This window comes from Seriola dumerili, unplaced genomic scaffold (genome assembly GCF_002260705.1).
Source record: "Seriola dumerili isolate Sdu_G_001 unplaced genomic scaffold, Sdu_1.0 BDQW01000025.1, whole genome shotgun sequence".
In the NCBI taxonomy this organism is placed as follows: domain Eukaryota; kingdom Metazoa; phylum Chordata; class Actinopteri; order Carangiformes; family Carangidae; genus Seriola; species Seriola dumerili.
This window is the reverse complement of record NW_019174280.1, coordinates 10,316,647-10,334,837: the sequence shown is the minus strand read 5'-3', so window position 1 is coordinate 10,334,837 and position 18,191 is coordinate 10,316,647. Positions and strand designations below refer to the sequence as shown.

Here is an 18,191-nt window from a genome sequence, read left to right as displayed (position 1 = left end):
GTATCACATTAAATCATCCTTCCGAGCTTATATTAAAGACTGGTTATATATTTACTTGTTGTTCCTACAGGTGAGACACAATTCTTTAATTTAAAACATATGGAGAGGAGAAAGTTCCTGGTCAGTGACACTGATCCTGATGAAGACAGGTTTGCTGTCCCTTTATACTCTTCTGATGTTATCCCCTCTCTGCTTTAATTGACTTCCTTGTTGCTAGCCATTGGGGGGTGAACCTTTTAAAAAGTCAGACAAACACAACTCAACCGAAGGGGACTGGACCTCAGGAGGTGCAGCACCAGTTCAGAACTAAAACAAAAACTACATCCCAGCAGGAAGAAAAATTGCAAAGGGAGAGAACAAAATGTTTTCAAACATCTGAAGAGGTTTGTGTTTGATTGTGTGTGTGTGTGTGTGTGTGTGTGTGTGTGTGTGTGTGTGTGTGTGTGTGTGTGTGTGTGTGTGTGTGTGTGTGTGTGTGTGTACTTACAGGCAGGCTGAGTATGTGTGGGTATGTGTGTGAGAGAGAGGATAGAAGCCGGCACTCTCAGAGGGCCAAGCGGAGGGAAAATGGGGATAAGAGCCTCTTCAAAGAGCAGTGAAATTGTTGGAGAAGCCAGTGCCATTTAGCACGTACACCCAAATAAGTATGGGAAGGGTAGTGAGTGAGAGGGTCGAGGGATGGAAGAAGCAAGAAGGGGGGCTTGCGGGCACTTGGACGGTGATAAGGATTCGTGTCACTTGCATGAAACCTCTAGCCACCTTCAGTAAAAATATTGATAAGTAAATAAAATTGAATTAAATTGAAAAGAAGGGCAATGGATGTACTTGGACCTGGAGCTCCACTTCCGGGTCGATGAAAGCTACGTCTTGATCTCGAGTTGTCTGCTTCAGCGAGCCTCCTCTCACCTCATCTTACGAACAGTGGGGGCCTTTAACCAAACTCATTCCCTAGAAATAGGCTAATTGTGTTCAGTTGACTTCCTTGGATGCAACAGCCCTTACAAGTTAATCACCCAGGAAAGCCTCTTAGTGACAGCTATGCCTTAATTGCATACCAGACTGTGCCCATCAATTTGATGGCAGCAAATCCACACATTCCATCTGCATGGGAATGAGATATTCTGTCGAAAACCTTTTGGTTCTCACTGAAAGAAGGCTTCATCTAAGGAAACATACATCAGCAAGAGGTATGGGAAAGCTATGCCACAACAGTTAGATTGTGTAATTCAGTGATTTTGATAAAAGGTACCACCCTAAATTCTACTCTCAGATCCCACGGTTTTGCTATTGTGACCCTCTTTCAGGTCTTCTTGTGTTTATACTCTTCAGCAGCAGCTAGCACCAGGGGCCCTTCAGTCTACACCAAAACATTAAAGACCAAACAAACTGACCAGTGTGACAATAAAAGAGGAATGCAGCAGGGTGGGTTGGATTTGTTTTTGTGTGATGAGACCATGCCCACTAATCTTCGCTCCAGTCTCAGCTCATCTGCTCGTTCCATGCTGCGTTTCAGCAGTTTATCCAGGGAGGCAGGGGTGAAAACGCTAACCTTTTCCACACGGCAATAACTTCCCACCATGACATCAAACCAACATTGCTTCAGTGTCCCCTAGTGCTTGCTGTGAAAATGTCAGACGAGCTCTTTTCATCTGAGGGAAATCCTATCTGATTTACTCTCCCCCCGCTTCCTCAGCTGAGGGGCCTGTTTGTACAGGGCCATGTTTCATTTGAATATCAAAGCCTGTGAGGAGGTGGCCAGACACTTTAAATGCCATTTTTTGGGCTTCTCTCGAGGAATGTGACTGCTTAAGTGTCCTTGACGAAGGAACCTAATCACTGAGACAATGCCTCCTTTGTGGCGGCAGGGTGACGGTAATCTCTATCTACTCCTTGCTCTGTAGACAGGACGGTCACAGAAGTCCATTTGCATCTCAGTATGCAGCTTTTTTAAGCTCCACAGTTTAGATGGCATTTGAGAAATTGGTCACATTTTTGGCTGTGAACCCAAGGAACCATGATGGTGAACATCCTGACGTGTCCTAGTTGTATTTACCATACTGCATTCACAATTAGCTATGCTCAACCGTGAGCTGAAGGCATATACAAGACATTCCCAGTAAGTGGCGTTTTCTAGTAAACAAACAAAAGTTATGTGTACATTCAGAGTTACTCATCAAAACACATCGTGGGTATCCTGTGTGTGAGGTCCAACCAACGTGCTGAATGGAATTGCTTTCTGATAAAACATTTAGAGAGATGATTTTTGGATGTTTTGAAACCTCCATTGTTTACCTCCATGTTTACTTGTTTGCTGTCTTCTTCCTCACTGGAGGAGAATGATTTTGTCATGCTGGGTGCAACATTAAGTTGTTCTGTACAATATTCCAAATTTTGGTGGAATTTTAACTTTATCTGGGTGTTAAATAACACAGATCTGACAAATCATTACTTACTCATCCTTAAATGACTAAGATGTCCAGTGTCTACAACCTGCAATATCTTCTCTTCCAAATTTTTGAAAACTTAAAAGGTGCCCAGTGTTTTTTCTTATAAGCAAACAGAAGCTTTTTACAATAAGTGTTTCTCTTATATAACATTTGCAAAGCTAATTTTTGACATTGTGCATTGTTTACATCCATGTTTGTTAGCTTGCAGTCTTCTTCTTCTTTACCTTTGTTTATTGCGTGTTACCACCACTAACTGCTAGTCAGTGGAATAATCTGTGAAAATGAAATGAAATGAACATTGCTGAAGTTGCTTGTGTGCTCGCGCTCATGTACCTGAGCTCATAAAAACATTGGCCATAGCGCTACTAGTGGTCAAAAACTCCACAGGTTGCCTTTAATTCCAAAAGAATCTCATAGCCAGATCTAATTTCATTAGTATCATTTCATATACTCATTATCTTTCTATCATTTGTTGTGTTATTTACAGGAGGAGGAACCCAAAAATGAGCAAAAACAATATATTAATAGAGAAAATGTTGCATTCACATTGAATCTCAAGGCCAAGTAAAAGTTTCATATTACTGTTATTATTATTATGTTTGGAAAATTGAGACTTACCTTAATGACAGAAAGAATACCTAAATGTGAAGTAACAAGGGGGAATAATATCCACCATAAATGTGTGCACTTGTAGGAGATCCTGCAAAAGAAGTCTACGTTTCATTATGGCTATACTATGCTTTGCTATGCAGTTTGACAAGAATACGTTTCATAAAGAGTATTTTGCTGCATCTATGACAGTACTTCTATAAGTACATCTATTGTTGACTTGGCTGTCTTAATGCTTTCTTTATGCAAATGGATGAAGCCATGAGATAAAACCTGAAAAACAGCAAACAAAAACATCACAGCTGGACAATGGTACAGTGTTCTCATGATAACACTATCAAACATCAAGCTCTTTATCTTCTCTGAGCCTCTTTATCTGTGCATGAAGGATCTACCTGTATCTTTTGCTTTCTGCAACAAAAGTTTGGCATGTTCCTACACTGCTCCTCTAGGTGCCTCTCATACTTTCATCAGATGAGTCTGGTATGAATAGAGGTATGAAAAGTGACCATGTCTTTGTTATGAACTCTGAGCATCTAAAGAAAAGCTACATGAGGATGAAAGCATTTCCTAGTAATCGCTTAGATCCTAAGACACATCCGGCAATTTATTGTACGGACTGCAGCATTTATTTTCATCTGCACTGGCACGTTATGTTTAAACCTTATTTGCAGACAAATACCTGGAAAAGTCTCCTCTAGGGCTCCTCTAACTTTATCTAGATGACATTTTTTTTTTACTTTTTCTCTCTGTCTTAGATAGAGTTTTAATGTCTTTTCAATATGTCTTGTTTTAAAGACATTCTTGTAGGTATTTTCCTCTTGTGTTTAATTTTGTTTGATATTGTGCCGCAGTGTGTTTTGTGGTTAATCACATCTAGATCTTGGCTCATAATATGTGGTCCTTTGAGGCAAAGCTTTTGATGAAGGTTCATAAAGCCCAGCAATGAATATATTTATCTGGATTTTGAAAGGAATTTCCTCTTGGCCATAAGATTTATTTTTATCAAGCCAGTTCATAAAATACAAAAAAATATAATGCATTGGCACGGTTGCAATTTAATATTGATTTGTGTACTTCTGTAACCTATTTTCTGTCGAGATTGTTCAGAGTAGCATGGGGAGCTTTTCTACTATGTCATAAGAAGTCTTCACCGAGCGTGTCGCTCTTTTCATTCTCGCGAGACTATCAGACAGGAAGAGACGAAGGCGAAGGTCAGGAATTAAACATGGCGGCTCGCAGTGTGTTGAGGTCTGTTTGGACCTCATTTGCGGGCTTAAAATTAGGCGGTACAGCGACCAGCGCGAGTACCCTTCAAAGAATAAATGTTCCCCAGCTGTCTGCTTTAACTATCCAGAGTAGAGGGATCCGCCAAGGTGAGACCTTTCTGTAAACGTAACGTTTTTACCCTGTCACGGTGTTAGCTAGGTAGCATGTTGATGTAAAGGCAGTGATATTAGGCATCTCAGCGCAGTTATTTCATCACAGAAAGACCTGCATACAGTATACACATTTGAGGAAGCACTGCCTCGTCTTACCCTTGTCGCAAATGCAACAAAATATGTTAAAGAAAAGAAATTACTTTAGGTAAATGTCAGAAGCCATGCGTTCAAGTAGGAAGTCCTTCCCTATTGACATCTGATCATTTACACATAAATGTATGTATACACATTAATTGTAGCCTCAAATGAGTCAAGATTTACTGCATATAAGCGCCACTTGTCAAGTTTGATTTGAGTTGGTGACTCAACTGAAATTGTATTTACCTGCTATCAAACAAATTAAAGGTTGTATCACATGGCGCCATAATTGCTGTAAATGTCTTTCACAGATTAGGAAGACTGTATAGAAAAATAGAAGTTGCACTATTTGTGTCCATGATAAATGACTAATTAATTTATGGCTAATCTAATGCGTTTTATGTCTTTTTACAGTCGTGGAGAAGCAAGAGGATAAAGCAACAATTGTAAGTAAAAGCATGCTGTAATATAAAACTGACAATGACTGTACATGCATTCTATCTACTATAGTGTTTTGGTTGTTGGATATATAAGCCTCTATAACTTGTATGTGTGATATTCACCCAATGTCTTGATGGTTTTAGATGCAACATGACAATGGCAATAAAGAACACCAAAAGGCACTAATTGCAATGAGAGCTAAACAAACATTAGAGGCATACATTTCACCTTGTTTTCCAAAAGAGAGGCCACTTTGACCTGCATTGGCACACCTCTAAAACCATCAGTTAGATATTTTAGGGTGGGTGAGGGACTCAGGATTAAAAGGGAAACACTTTCAATGAATCACACTACTCTAAAAACATGAACCTGACAAAGAAGCTACCATTGTTTGTTTATTAGACAAACTGTACTAATGTTCATCTTTTGTCAGGTTGAGGGACAAATCGTGGACATTCCACCAGGACCACAACCTCCAAACCCTTCAGCCAAATGTCCCATCTACAGGTGGAACCTGCAGCACAAATACAATTACACGGTAAAGGCATTCACAGGCATGCAATGACCAAATAACTAGAGATAATATTGAAAGAGTAACAGCTGTCTAAAGTGATGCTTTTGTTGTTTTTCAATCCCAGGATGTCTTGTTGCTCAGTCAGTTCATCAGGTCAGATGGAGGGATGTTACCAAGGAGAATCACTGGTCTCTGCCCAGAGGAACATCGCAAGATTGCCATCTGTGTGCAGATGGCTCACAGAGCAGGTCTGTGTTACTGTCTAAGCCCTTGTTTGTTTCACATCCCAAGATATCCTCACTTTGTTTGTGTGGTTCGACACACAGCATTTTGGTGTATTATTGAAGGCTTTCAGCGAATTTAAATTGCAGTTTAGTGGTGGAAACAAAGACTCATATGAAGGTATTGATTTTGACATTGCAGGGCTCATGTGACCAATTTTTTGAGAGTGTGCAAGTTAAAATTTTGTGTGAGAATACATGATGACAGGCTGTTTTGGTGCCTCTGTGGCTCGTGTACTGTGTTAGCCATTGTGGTTGAGAGTAGTAGTTTATCTTCCTCACTGGCTCAGTTGGTCTCTCCCTGCTCACACGGAACAATCCACTTAGCTGTAACAGTGTTCAAAAAATGAGGAAAGATAGGAGGCGGCTGGTGGAGGAGGAGAGCCAACTAGAGGTCCTGACACAACTGATAATGAGAGTATACGTGCAGGCAGGGAGAGACCGACTGAGCTAGTGAAGAAGACAGTGTACTACGTTCAACCACAATGGCTAATGCAGTACCTGTAGGTGTGGTATGGGGGGAATGCTCTGCTGTGTGTTTGCATTGTAGGCAATGCGGCCCGTCCATGCAGGCAACTCTCAACTTACTATGGGCTCAATACCGTTTAAGCTGGAAACTTTGAAGTTGCACAGTGACAGTAAGAAGCACAAACCCACAGAGAATGATGCATCACCCAAAACCCAGAGCCCCTCTCCAATTCTTTTCAGCGGTTAGATGATTAATCGATCAAAGGAAGTGAATGAAATGGTCATCTAGTTCAACACTGTCTATAACATAGCTAAAGAGGAACTTCTGTTCACAAGAAAACTGATACCAGTAGAAAGGTTATTCTGGAGCCTTACACTGCCAAATGGCAAGAAGTTGTGCAACCTGAGCCAAGACAGGATAGGGTTAGTGTTTACTCTAATCCCTAATATATTATGATTGTAATCTTACTAGTTGCTTGTAAATTACCTGTGAGCAGTTTATTTATTACAAGTATTGCTGAAAGCTAAAGCTGAATTTTGTCTGCTTGTCATGATGCTGGTTCACATTGACTTTAAAAACTTTCAGGCTGTGTGAAGTTTGGTGACAGGGATAAGGAGTTTATTTTTCAATGTGAATTGGGTGGAAAACGTGATGTTAACATATGGCATCAGTAGCTGCACAATTAATCGAAATATAATCGAAATCGCAATATGGCCAAGTGCAATATGTAAAACTAAAATGTGTCACAATATTGTTGTATATTGTTAGCACCATAAGCGTTGTGGTGCTACATAGACGCCCTGGCCTACAAATCCTATTCTCTAGATGTAAAGAATCATGATTGTTTGGTACAAAACTCAATAAGAATCACATCAGCATTTTTTGTTTCAGTGAAAATGAAATGCTAAAACAACAATTCCAGCTGAAATCGCAATCACATATCGCAAAACCTGCCAAATAATCACAATATTTTTTTTTTTTGCATATCGTTCAGCCCTAAGTAGCACCCAACTGAAATGTATCTTTATTTTGTACATTTTTGCACCATACTTACTGATGTGTAGTTGTTTTTGAAGACAAAGTCTCTGACACATTTAAGTTGAACTTGTCCGATTGTCTCCTTTGTGTTCAAGGTCTCCTCCCTGACCACAAACCCAAACTTCCAGAGGGCCATGTCCCGAAGACGCCCAAGCCACAACTTAACAGGTGATGTACGCATCAGTATTTGTTTATGTTATTCACTATTATCTACCAATTTTCAGCATGTATGTCCAGTACAGTTAAAACCTTTATCAATTATATGTTTTACATGTTTTTTTTGCACAGATACCTGACTCGCTGGTCCATTACATCAGTGAAACCCATCTATAAGACTGGACTGAAGTGGTGTAAGAAGCGCATGTCAGTTGGCCACCCAGCACTAAAGAACAATGTGCGTTACAGTGTCAAGTCCCTTTACATGAAACACTGAAGGAAACCATAAAGCCTGATAAATCTGCAGAGCAACTGCAGGAGAGTAGATGGGCCCATTATGCAGGATGCATTGGGTTTCCACGCCCTTCAGCTACATCTGCAATTTACCCTGACTTTTGTCACACCACCTTGAGAAAAGGCCTAAAAGCTTCATCCATCTGTATTTATTCTACCTTTTGTTTATTAAGCTTCGTCATGCTTTTAATAAATCACGTTGAGCCCCACACAGAACCATCCATTTTGTCTCTGGGTTTTCAAAAAAGCCCTTGAAGTGAACTCACTGACAACTTAATGTGAACAACAACCGGGTCAGTGTTACGCATTCAAAGTAGGTGGTATGTTGACTGTGTATACTCAAGGCAACACAGATGTGCAAATAAAACGTCTGTTTACTCTGCCTCTCAACATTTGTTTACTGTATAGGAATATCTTTTATGCATGAGAACTAAATGGAACAAAAACTTGTAGACACAAACTGCATGACTGAACCCCTTTATTTGTTTCAAGACAGATATGTTACATAGAATACATTTTGGTTTTGAAGATTGATATCAACACCAGAGAAACATGAGAAATTTGTAACTTAAAATAAGTCTTAAGACGTCTCTATAGCATGAAGGGAAGGTCCAAATTCTTGGTCCCATCACCGATGTAGATGTATCCGTGCTGTGGTGTCATTGGCACATGGTAGAAGGTCAGGCCGAGCCACAACACGCTGCGAAGCACACGCACTTTGCTGGCACATTCAAACTGGAGACTCCATGATCCTGCACACAAATGCAGAAAACTTGTAAACAGTTGATGTTAAATGCAAGAGGCTGATACATCATGTTCTCTGACAGCGAAGTAGATGAGAAGAGTAATCTTTGGAAATTATTCCAGGACGATTATACTATTCACATGCTAGGGGCAGCCAAGGGATACTCCAATAAATCAACCCTTTGCACTTTTTATATCTATGGTCTAACGTGTTTCTCAATATGTTGGGGTGTGTCCATGAACTCATGACCCAGGGAATTAAATACTAGAACTAGACCTAGTATGTAAACACAAAAGCCATTTGATTGATTCCTTTTCACAAAAGATAAATAAGACATTTGCTTCACTACTTTTCTGCCTTTGAATGTAGCTGACAAAGTATGATACGACTAATGGCAAAAATGGCTTAGAAGTTTGGAATGTAATCCCCAGGTGCTTTCTGCTGCAGCAGGGGAAGCCTAAAGCTGTAAATCAGGAGCTGGAAGCAGTGGTTGTGGAAAAGAGAGTTTCAGAGGAAAGCACCTGTCTTTTAGTGGAGATACATCATACCACATTTTCCCCAGAGTACCATTTGAAAAATGTTAACTCTTTCTCCTTTTCAGCAAATGCATGTGATCTGCTGTTAAGACGGCTGCATTGAGTGTGGCATTGAGACAGCTGTATAGTGTCTGCTGCAGTGATGACACTGCTGACATCCATATCAGCTCAAAGAACACACACAAACATATACACATGTGGAAGGTCTCTTAAATCAGACATCTGTTCCATGCTTGGTCATGGACGCTAAGCATTTTTTCTGTCTTTCACACTCAATTCACATTGTTCTTTTTACAGTATTCATGTTTGCTTATCGTCTGCCTCCTGAGTTAGATATTTTTTCCCAACATATGGTATACTGTTCAACAGCTCAACAGCATTTAAACACAAAAAAACAGAAACCTGAAAGACTCAGTCATCATTTCATGCTTTCAACTACATTACCACAAAATGATATATTTGACAATTAAATAAATTATTAGAGGCAGTACAGTATTGAGTGGGGGGAATTACCCTTCTAAAAAAAAACAAGCCTCCACAAGTGAAGTGAAGAATCTACAACACTTATGTGCTCTAGAAAGTAACTTGCAGTAGTCATTTATTATAAATAAGTTAAAACTTGGTACAACACTATTGTCACTTGAATTGTTTTAGTTTGATCTGCAGATGTGTGCAGTCCCATTAATCATTTAAAATCAGTTTGGTTTCTGGTGGTCCTCTTCTATGTACTGTTTTCTGTTTCAGTATGTGTGGCTTGATCCAGGACTAAGAGGCAAGATATTTCTCATAAAAACTAGACAGTAGCAATCAGTTATCAGAGCACTATTTGTAAAAACTTAATGAGAAAAGTCAAAGGGAAAGTCTTCCAAAATTCTCGGAAAACTTTTTTCCATCTGGCAGACGGGTTGATATCAGAAGGCTTTATCAGTGTAGCCTTGCTTAATCTACTATTTTACGGTTAAAATGATTCCATTCTGTTACTTGGAAGGTACCCCTCTTGACTTTCAGTCAGTTGAGTCACCATAATGATTTCTGTTACATCACAGCTCATTAGTTGGAATGTAGCACGGCAGTTGGAACACTGAGAGTGAATAACCTCAAGCTGCATCACTGGCATTGTAATGGCCTCAATAACATGTTACTTGAGAATATCCGTATCTGTGTGTTAATGGGTTGAGATCATAGTTTCTATAGTTTTCATTAGACCTCACTAATCATAAAATAAAAAAGGGGTTGCTGAGAGAGGTTTTCAAGTACCGAAATACGTGCAAGATGTCCTGTAAGATGTCAAATTTTATCAATTGTATGTGACAGTGTACGTGGTATGTTTTATTGTAGGGTAGACTGCGCCCTGTGGGTTCACCTTTAGGAATGTCATCACTCAGTACATCCAGGAAGTCTATAGCTGGGTTCAATTTACCCATCTCCAGGATGGATTTCTTCCTCAGATTCTTTGGTTCGCTGAAGTGAAGGAAATTGTCGAGCTTCCCTGCTTCTGAGTGAGACAGACCTGAGGAACAATGCACATAGATGAGAAGTTCAAACTTACACTCAGGACTTAATTAGCAAGTTACACAGTATAACACAGTAATATTTATTTACCGCCAAAGCTGCGGTTGATCTGGACAAGGCCATGTGGACTCTTGACGAAAGCACCACGTGGTACCACAGACACTTCCTCATCGATCTGATGAACTGTCACTGCCAGCCTGCTCTCCTCGCTGACTTTGGTCTGAAACAAATAACAGTCCATCACCAAGATGGAATTTCATGACCGTACAGGTAGTGTTAATATCTACCTGAAAAAATAAATCACTGAATTACCTCAGCTTTGAGATTAATCTGCAATTCTCTTTAGCACTAACCCTTAATGAAAAAAAACAAACAATTGTTTATTACTTACCTGAGATACTTTTGGTCCCACATTCTTCTTTGTTTTGGCTTTATTTATAGTTCTACAGTATAATGTTGTCCTGAAGTATTTTTTTTTTTTTACTTGAGTCTTGAGTTTCATCTGACAGTCTTCTATGTTCCGTTTACATCTACACAGTACTGGTCACACTTACCCATACCTCTTCCTCTTCAGCCTCATCTCCTCCTCGCCTGCGGATCTCAAGATGCTCATACACATATGAGGGGTCTCCTATGAAGCGAGTCTTGGCAGCTCTGGACACTTCATCAATCATAGACTCTGTGGCAGGGGGCAGCAGGAACCAGTCTATGCAGTTGAAGCTGGAGATGACAGCCAAAAGATATACAAACAGGTATTGCACTTAGTTGAGGGCAGATATACAGTGGCAAATGAGACAGAATCACAGTTGAAGCTACCCTACCTATATAGATTCTTTTTATCCTTCATCTCATCTTCTCCTCTCCCCTGAGCAATAAAGTAATGATCCTTTAATCCCAATATTTTGCCCCAAAACAAGACTCGATGGAATTTGTAGTTTTTCTTCAGTATCACCAAGGAAGTCTGTAGGGCGGTTCTTTGCTCAACATTTAAGGTACATCCACTGCCGGCAACGAGATCCAAGGAATAGTATAACGAGTTTGAGTCCATTGTTTATCCAATAAGCGGCTTTACAGCGTATTACTTATCTTAACGTTATTCGATATTTTTTTTTCAACTAACAAAAGCGTTCAGGTCAGAACGCTGCCACACTGGTTGCTAATGACAACAAACCGCGTTGACGTGGTTGCCATAACAGCGCTCGAGTTTTTTTTTTTTTTTCCTTCCTCTTTATTGCAAATAACTTTTTTTACGTGTGTTGTTGAGTGTGCTGCTACTTAATACAATAGAAACAAAACAAAATTGTTAACAGATAATTTTGGGTGTGTTTCAATGTGGTGTTAATACAAACCAGATCACGCGGGAGTCTGGTCTGACGTCATGGCCTATCCTCTCAAGTGTGTGCGTGCAGGAAGCAGCAGCTCTAGTAAAAGTGGCCACAGTCCGTAACATATCAACATGACTGCATCCAGTATAGTTTGCCACTGGGAGAATATGTAATGACCTGATGCTGTTTCTGCCCCAACCTCGTTATTTACAGGTACAGTATCAACACACAAGAAAGGTATTGTGGATAAGTCCTGCGCTGGCATTTATTTTTTATGCCGCTAAGCTTGAATAGGCACTTGGCTCAGAAGTTTGTGTAACTATTATGGTAACCAAAACTGAACAAAACATCTGTTCCTATCACAATATTGCAACATCAGACATCACACTTAATAACATCAGAAACTTAAACCAGCCTCAGGAAAATTGACGTTTTCTAAGGCCAGACAACCTGTCACAGCAGGAAAACACAGGTGTAACTAATATCGTTAATAATGGCTCCATTCCATATAAGTGTCCAAATAAGCCATGACAGTGAGGATGCATATTAGTTCATGCATAAAATCAGGGAACACCTAAACTGAATGTAACCATAATTAATGTACTTGAGTGCACCTGTGCTTTTGGTCCACAGAGAGACTTAATATGCAATACATTACAGTAGGCCTACATTATTTTAACATATTTTTCTCACTTAAAAGAGAAACCCGTGGAAAGTTGCTGTGCTACCGTCAGTATCATTTCTTTTTCTTCTTAATGTTGTTGTTATGGTTAACTGTAGTGCAATATTGTCCATACAGTGTTAATGCTTTATTTTGCTTATTGATTGTGACATTGATTGATTTACATTTTCCTCTCCTCTCCTTAGTTTTGTTGCTCTATGTGACAGAAGTGTACATGTTGAGTACCTTACAATATAGAGCCCACTGACTAATACTCACATGTGCTGTACATACATTGTGTGAGAAAGAGGAGCAAAGACACACAACATAGTTTCCTGAGCTGTACTTACATATACAGTACATGATTGTTAGAATGTCAAATGTAGTTAGTAAAATAACCAATTTTCCATTTTCTAACAGACAGAATCTCACATTTTTTAACTCTTGCTAACTTCTCCTTAGTGCTGATCGTGTGGGCTCTTTGTGTTGGCTTCAAAAACTCTCCCTCTTTCACCCATGAAGCTCATGGCAGAGAGGGGAGCATGCAGAGAAGGGGAAGGACCAAAGATTGGCAGTTTTGTGTCTGGAAGTTTTGACCAAAGTGTCTGGAGGACAGAATCGGATAAGCCCTTTGCACAGCTGGCAGGATGCACGCTCAGATCCCTCTAACATGACCGCATGGCACAAGGGAATAGGAGTGAATGGTGCTTGGAAATCATTGCAGAATGCCATTGTGTACACACAATAATTCTGTTTGTTTATCTGGAAATTATGGAACAGAAACAGCATAAGAAAGGTTTCGTGTTCACCTGTAATTATTAATGAGATACAATAGCCTGGAGATATTTTTTTTATGTCTTCCCATGGCCATAATTCAAGGTAACTTGCCAGCTTCTCATAAACTCAGGCTGTCTTTTTTTTTGGGCTTACTGCGATTTCACGAATGGGATTTAGAGCCAGAAAATAAGGCACCATATATATGTGTGCATGTGTGTTTTCAGGTTGTGGCTATAAAAATGCTTTGCCTGCAACTGAAAAAGCTGAATAGGTGATGTAGCAAGGAGTTTTATTTTGATAGTGGGATGCCTCTGTCTGAACTATTTGTGATGTGACTTGGTTTAATCGCTTTCTGCCAAAGTAAGTGATTTTACGCCTTAATGTTATGTTATTGTAGATGTGGTCAGCTGGTAAAGTTTTGCAAAGGAAAAGCTTCATTGAGCAATAAGGAAAATCTTTTCTCTCTCTGTCTTCTACTGGTGAGATCTTGTTTCTGCTCATATCTTCATTCATAAATTCCCACCATTTCATTCATTTTCTCCTTGCCATTCTGTCAAACTTCATTCACGCATTTCATTAATATGTGACATCAGTCATCTGTCTACCAATCTGATCTTTAAATATCTTTGTGATTGTGTCTTTTAGAATGGGTATTGGGCAAATCTCCACCATCCTATCACCAGCACGATCACCCAACTGCCTTGCAACATTTAACCAAAGGGTTTTCATCCTCCACTCGCTCCAGTGTCATGACGCCACAGGTGAATCCTCTCCTATCACCTCTCTTTTGTTAAGACACTTTAATGTATTCAAACTGTCTTTTTAGTTCATATAGATATTGTTATTCATTATCAGTTGACTGATTTCAGGCAGACCGAGTAGTGCTGAAATCACTGGTTGCTATGAGCAGCATATGAAGCAAATCCTGTTTAAAAGATGCTAAACGGACCATCGGTTGTTTGGTTTATCCTGGCTCAGTTCCAGCAGTCTTAGTCAGTGTAAGCAGTGTGAAGTTGGCTTAGGTTACACTTGGAGAAACATGATTGGCTACTGTCCAACAAAAGATTTTAGACTGTTTTAGACTGCATCAGTGTTGGGCTAATCATGTGCTAGACAATCCTGTTTCTACTGTGTTCATTTTTGCCAGGCAACTTACATGGCCCTGAAATCTAAGTATGTGAGGGTTGCGAACTTAATTTGGATGCAATACAAATTCTTACAATTATGTCCTCACCATTTAAAGTTATAACCCCTAAGACCTTCCTGAAATGAAACCCAATTTTTGATACTATTCAGGGTTGCCATCTTTTCTGTAATAGCCTCTCAGTGTATATACATGTTATTATTACTTCTCTGTAGTCTTCACTGGTAGTGGCAGGGTCCATCATTCCCACATTGGATTTAAATTGTCTTCACATGCACAGGACATTAATTTGAAATGAGGCATGTATGTATTGTAGCTCGAGGTGGTCGGTATAGACGGTATAGAAAGTGCACTGGTATGAATTTGCCCTGTGGTCTGGATTTTGATTATACCATGCTGACCGGTAAGCGCTCATAGATCTAAAGTGGCAATGACATAAATACACCAGTGGAAGCTATCAATGAACTAAATCATGCTAAGTCTGCCAGAAAGAAGAGGAAAAAGATTTGTCGCAGGCTTCGTTTTAATCAGACTGGACCAGCGAATCGTCTAGAAAAAATCCAATCCTTTGTTTGGAAATTAAGAAATGGCTGATAGTGCTGCACACAAGGAAGAGGAGGTGGAGTTGGTATAAAAGACTGGTGTAACTTCCATTTTAGTCAGACATAGTTCAGGTTTAAAAAGTCAGATGAGGAGAAAATGATGTATGACAGACTGTACCCTGATACATACCGTCACTGTCTGTGCCACTAACAATGAAAACCACTATATTGTATATAAAAATGTCGACCATAAGTTGTCTGAAAAATGGGCTTTGACTTTCATGAAAGTCTAAGGGTTATAAATAAAAAAAAAACCTATTGCAGACTATTTCTTTCAATAACAGCAATTTGAAAAAAACACAAGCATATTTTAATAATTTCTAATGTCTATTCATTCCCATGCTTGCCTATTCCCATGCCACAGTGCAATTTCAGGACTCTGTGTGTTGGCTGTAATTGTCCAAACAAAAGGGCTCGGTCTGGAGTCACATGCTTGATCAGCAGCGGTGATTTCAGCTGCCTGGCCCTCTGCCCTTCTGGCTAATGTAGTCCACCAACAAAAAAGGGAGGGAGAGTGGGGTGACTTCTCCACAGAGTACCCCACACAGAAGAGAATACACAAGGACAGCCCCTCACCAACCCTCCCACTCACTCACACAGGCAAACACACTTAGAGCTTGTTGCTCAGGATGGCACCTCATTAGAGTTGGCAGTCTAGGTGGAAGTTTTGGAGTTGCAAGACACGGAGTGACACACACATACACACCACTTCATTTGTGTTTCCCAATTGGCCGGGAAGGAAGTAATACTTGGAACGAAGCGGTCTGTTTCTGTCCTGGTCCCGCTGCTCTGGGAAACTCACCTCCCAGGCGACCAGCGTTGCCACGGCACTAATCCTGACGGACAAAAGATGGGAGTGCCACAGAGCACGATGCTGCCAGACGTTCTCATTGGTTGGCACGATCCCACGCGATGCTGTGATTGGCCATTGCCATGTTTATATACAAATTGGAGCAGTCAGAGGTCACATCCATCGATCTTGGTGGTGACATGAAGGAAACCTGACCCCAAAACCTCAGAACTCCAAATGGATTTAATTCCTGTTTGATACGCACACATACAAGCGCACACACACACACACACACACACACACACACACACACACAGAAACACAGCGGCTCTTTCTTAAGTCCAGTGGCCTGGGAGTGCAGAATTAAGTGAATACTCAGAGAGAGGGAGTGAAGTGACTAAATAATAGTGTCTGTGGCGTACAAAAGAACAGACAACAACAATACCAAGAATGCATTGAGGGCGCTGAGTTCAGTGGGTTGCACACCTAAACAAAAACACAGTCACAGAGGTTTGGATTAAGACTGGATAAATATTTTGATCCAGAAAAGGGCGTGTTGTGTAAACTAGTAATACCTTACAGGCTGAATCACTGCTGTTTCATTTGACCTGGGATGCCAACAATCTGTTCAAAAACAGCAGTTTTCATTATCAATAGGTTTTATCTGATTTCCTCAAATTTCAAATCTTATTCTTTTACTCTCCTCATTTACTTCTCTATATTTTCTAAATCTGTTCAACACTTAACTCTGTTAGTTTAGATCAGATTAGAAATACACTGATAAATAGGCTTGGATAATATATCATATTAACTTATTGCCAATATACACTATGTGTATATCAATATATCATTCAACAAGAAATTCCAGTACAGGAATGCAAGATGAGATCATTTATAAACAGTGTCTCATTACATATTTTGTCCACCAGAGAGCACACTGATACTTTATTTTTCAACTCATTAATTAATATGCTGTCTTGTTCAATCTGTACAAAAAACAGTGTAAAGTATATTGTGATTTTATAGGGAATTATGTGCCATGCTAAGATAATATAAGACAAACCACAGACAGTGCTCAGTTGTTTCCAATTAATTAATAATAAACTTTATTCAATTGTTTTATTATTATTTTCAGTTAGTTCAAATTTGGTCCTAGCACAACCTTAAGTCATTTAGTTGGTACACAGCAAATCTGCTAAACATATACAAATGGGCAATTTTTATACAGGTAAGCATACAATTCATATAGGATAGAATAATAGAATAGAATAAGTTTTCAAAAATAAATTAATGATGAATGAGTATTTACTTGGGTTTAAATGGAGCTTTCTGTTTTAGGACTTAGTGGCTATTTTTCCTGTAATTTGAACCAAATTACATAGTTTGACATCTCCAGGAAACTTCTTGGAAATTGTTAGACAATGACAGAGCAGTAAAATAAAGCATTACCAAACAAATTTAAGGGATCCATGTTTTGTAATGAGAATGAAAGAGGTAGTTTGTATGTCAAGTTTGACTTAGGTGGTCAAGTGTGGAGCACTGCACTTTTATGTAAAACCAAAGATTAACAATGTCAATATCTGAGCAAATTGTTTGAAAAAAAGAGATTAGACAATCTGCTCCCAGTTTGCATGTAACTGGATCAAACTTCAGATGAGACTTTCACACACCCATTACCAGAGACCAAGAACCATGTGTGCCGAAACTGAGCCAGTTAATTTGTGGTGTGTTTAACATCAGGTCAACACTTGGTGTGTGGTTTTGGAAAGCTGTATACTGTAGGTCTGGCTTCTGCTGCTTCCCAGGCTCCTGCAGCTTTAACATCCACATTACTCCTGCTCCACTGAGCTAGCAGAAGGCAGTCTCCAACAGTGAACCTACATTCAATGCACATTAAATAGACTCAACCAACAGACTGTATATCAGGTGTCTAATATCAAACTCTCATCTCTTTCCCAGCTCATCCTTAGAGCCACATGAGAATATCTGCAAGTTATTAGTGCCCTCGCATCCTGACCCTGCACAGCTTTCTCATGTGATTTTGTTGAGGTATGTCTTTTCAAATCAGTCTTGAAGTCTCTTTGCATGGAAGTCATGCAGTGTATGTTTATGTGAGTTAGATTTGTGTGTTAGATTTTCATCAAGAAACCAGGCTATTTTGTGAGTAATACTATCACTTCTAGCATACTGGAGACCATTTAACACTGAGAATAGTGTCTTTACTGCTTAATCTCTCTCCCTCTCTCACTCACACACACACACACACACACACACACACACACACACACAATGGAAAAATACTTGAGAAAGAGCAAACAACTGAGAGATTG

The 18,191-nt window shown here is 39.7% G+C and overlaps 2 protein-coding genes across 2 annotated transcripts; one reads left to right on the top strand and one right to left on the bottom strand.

Annotated features, from left to right (window-relative positions):
- The first annotated feature begins 4,249 nt into the window (after nt 1-4,249).
- mrps18a (mitochondrial ribosomal protein S18A) lies at nt 4,250-8,159 on the top strand. The gene is made up of 6 exons (XM_022738002.1): nt 4,250-4,432; nt 4,991-5,022; nt 5,451-5,555; nt 5,656-5,779; nt 7,415-7,487; nt 7,608-8,159. Exons 1-6 carry the CDS (start codon nt 4,285-4,287, stop codon nt 7,750-7,752), a joined length of 627 nt encoding a protein of 208 aa, XP_022593723.1. The 5' UTR covers nt 4,250-4,284; the 3' UTR covers nt 7,753-8,159.
- Nucleotides 8,160-8,256: 97 nt separating this feature from the next.
- Nucleotides 8,257-11,696, bottom strand: rsph9 (radial spoke head 9 homolog). The gene is made up of 5 exons (XM_022738001.1): nt 11,384-11,696; nt 11,117-11,282; nt 10,653-10,782; nt 10,414-10,560; nt 8,257-8,521 (listed from the first exon to the last, which is right to left on the bottom strand). The coding sequence occupies exons 1-5, from the start codon at nt 11,608-11,610 to the stop codon at nt 8,361-8,363; spliced, it is 831 nt and encodes a 276-aa protein (XP_022593722.1). The 5' UTR covers nt 11,611-11,696; the 3' UTR covers nt 8,257-8,360.
- Between the last annotated feature and the right edge of the window lie 6,495 nt (nt 11,697-18,191).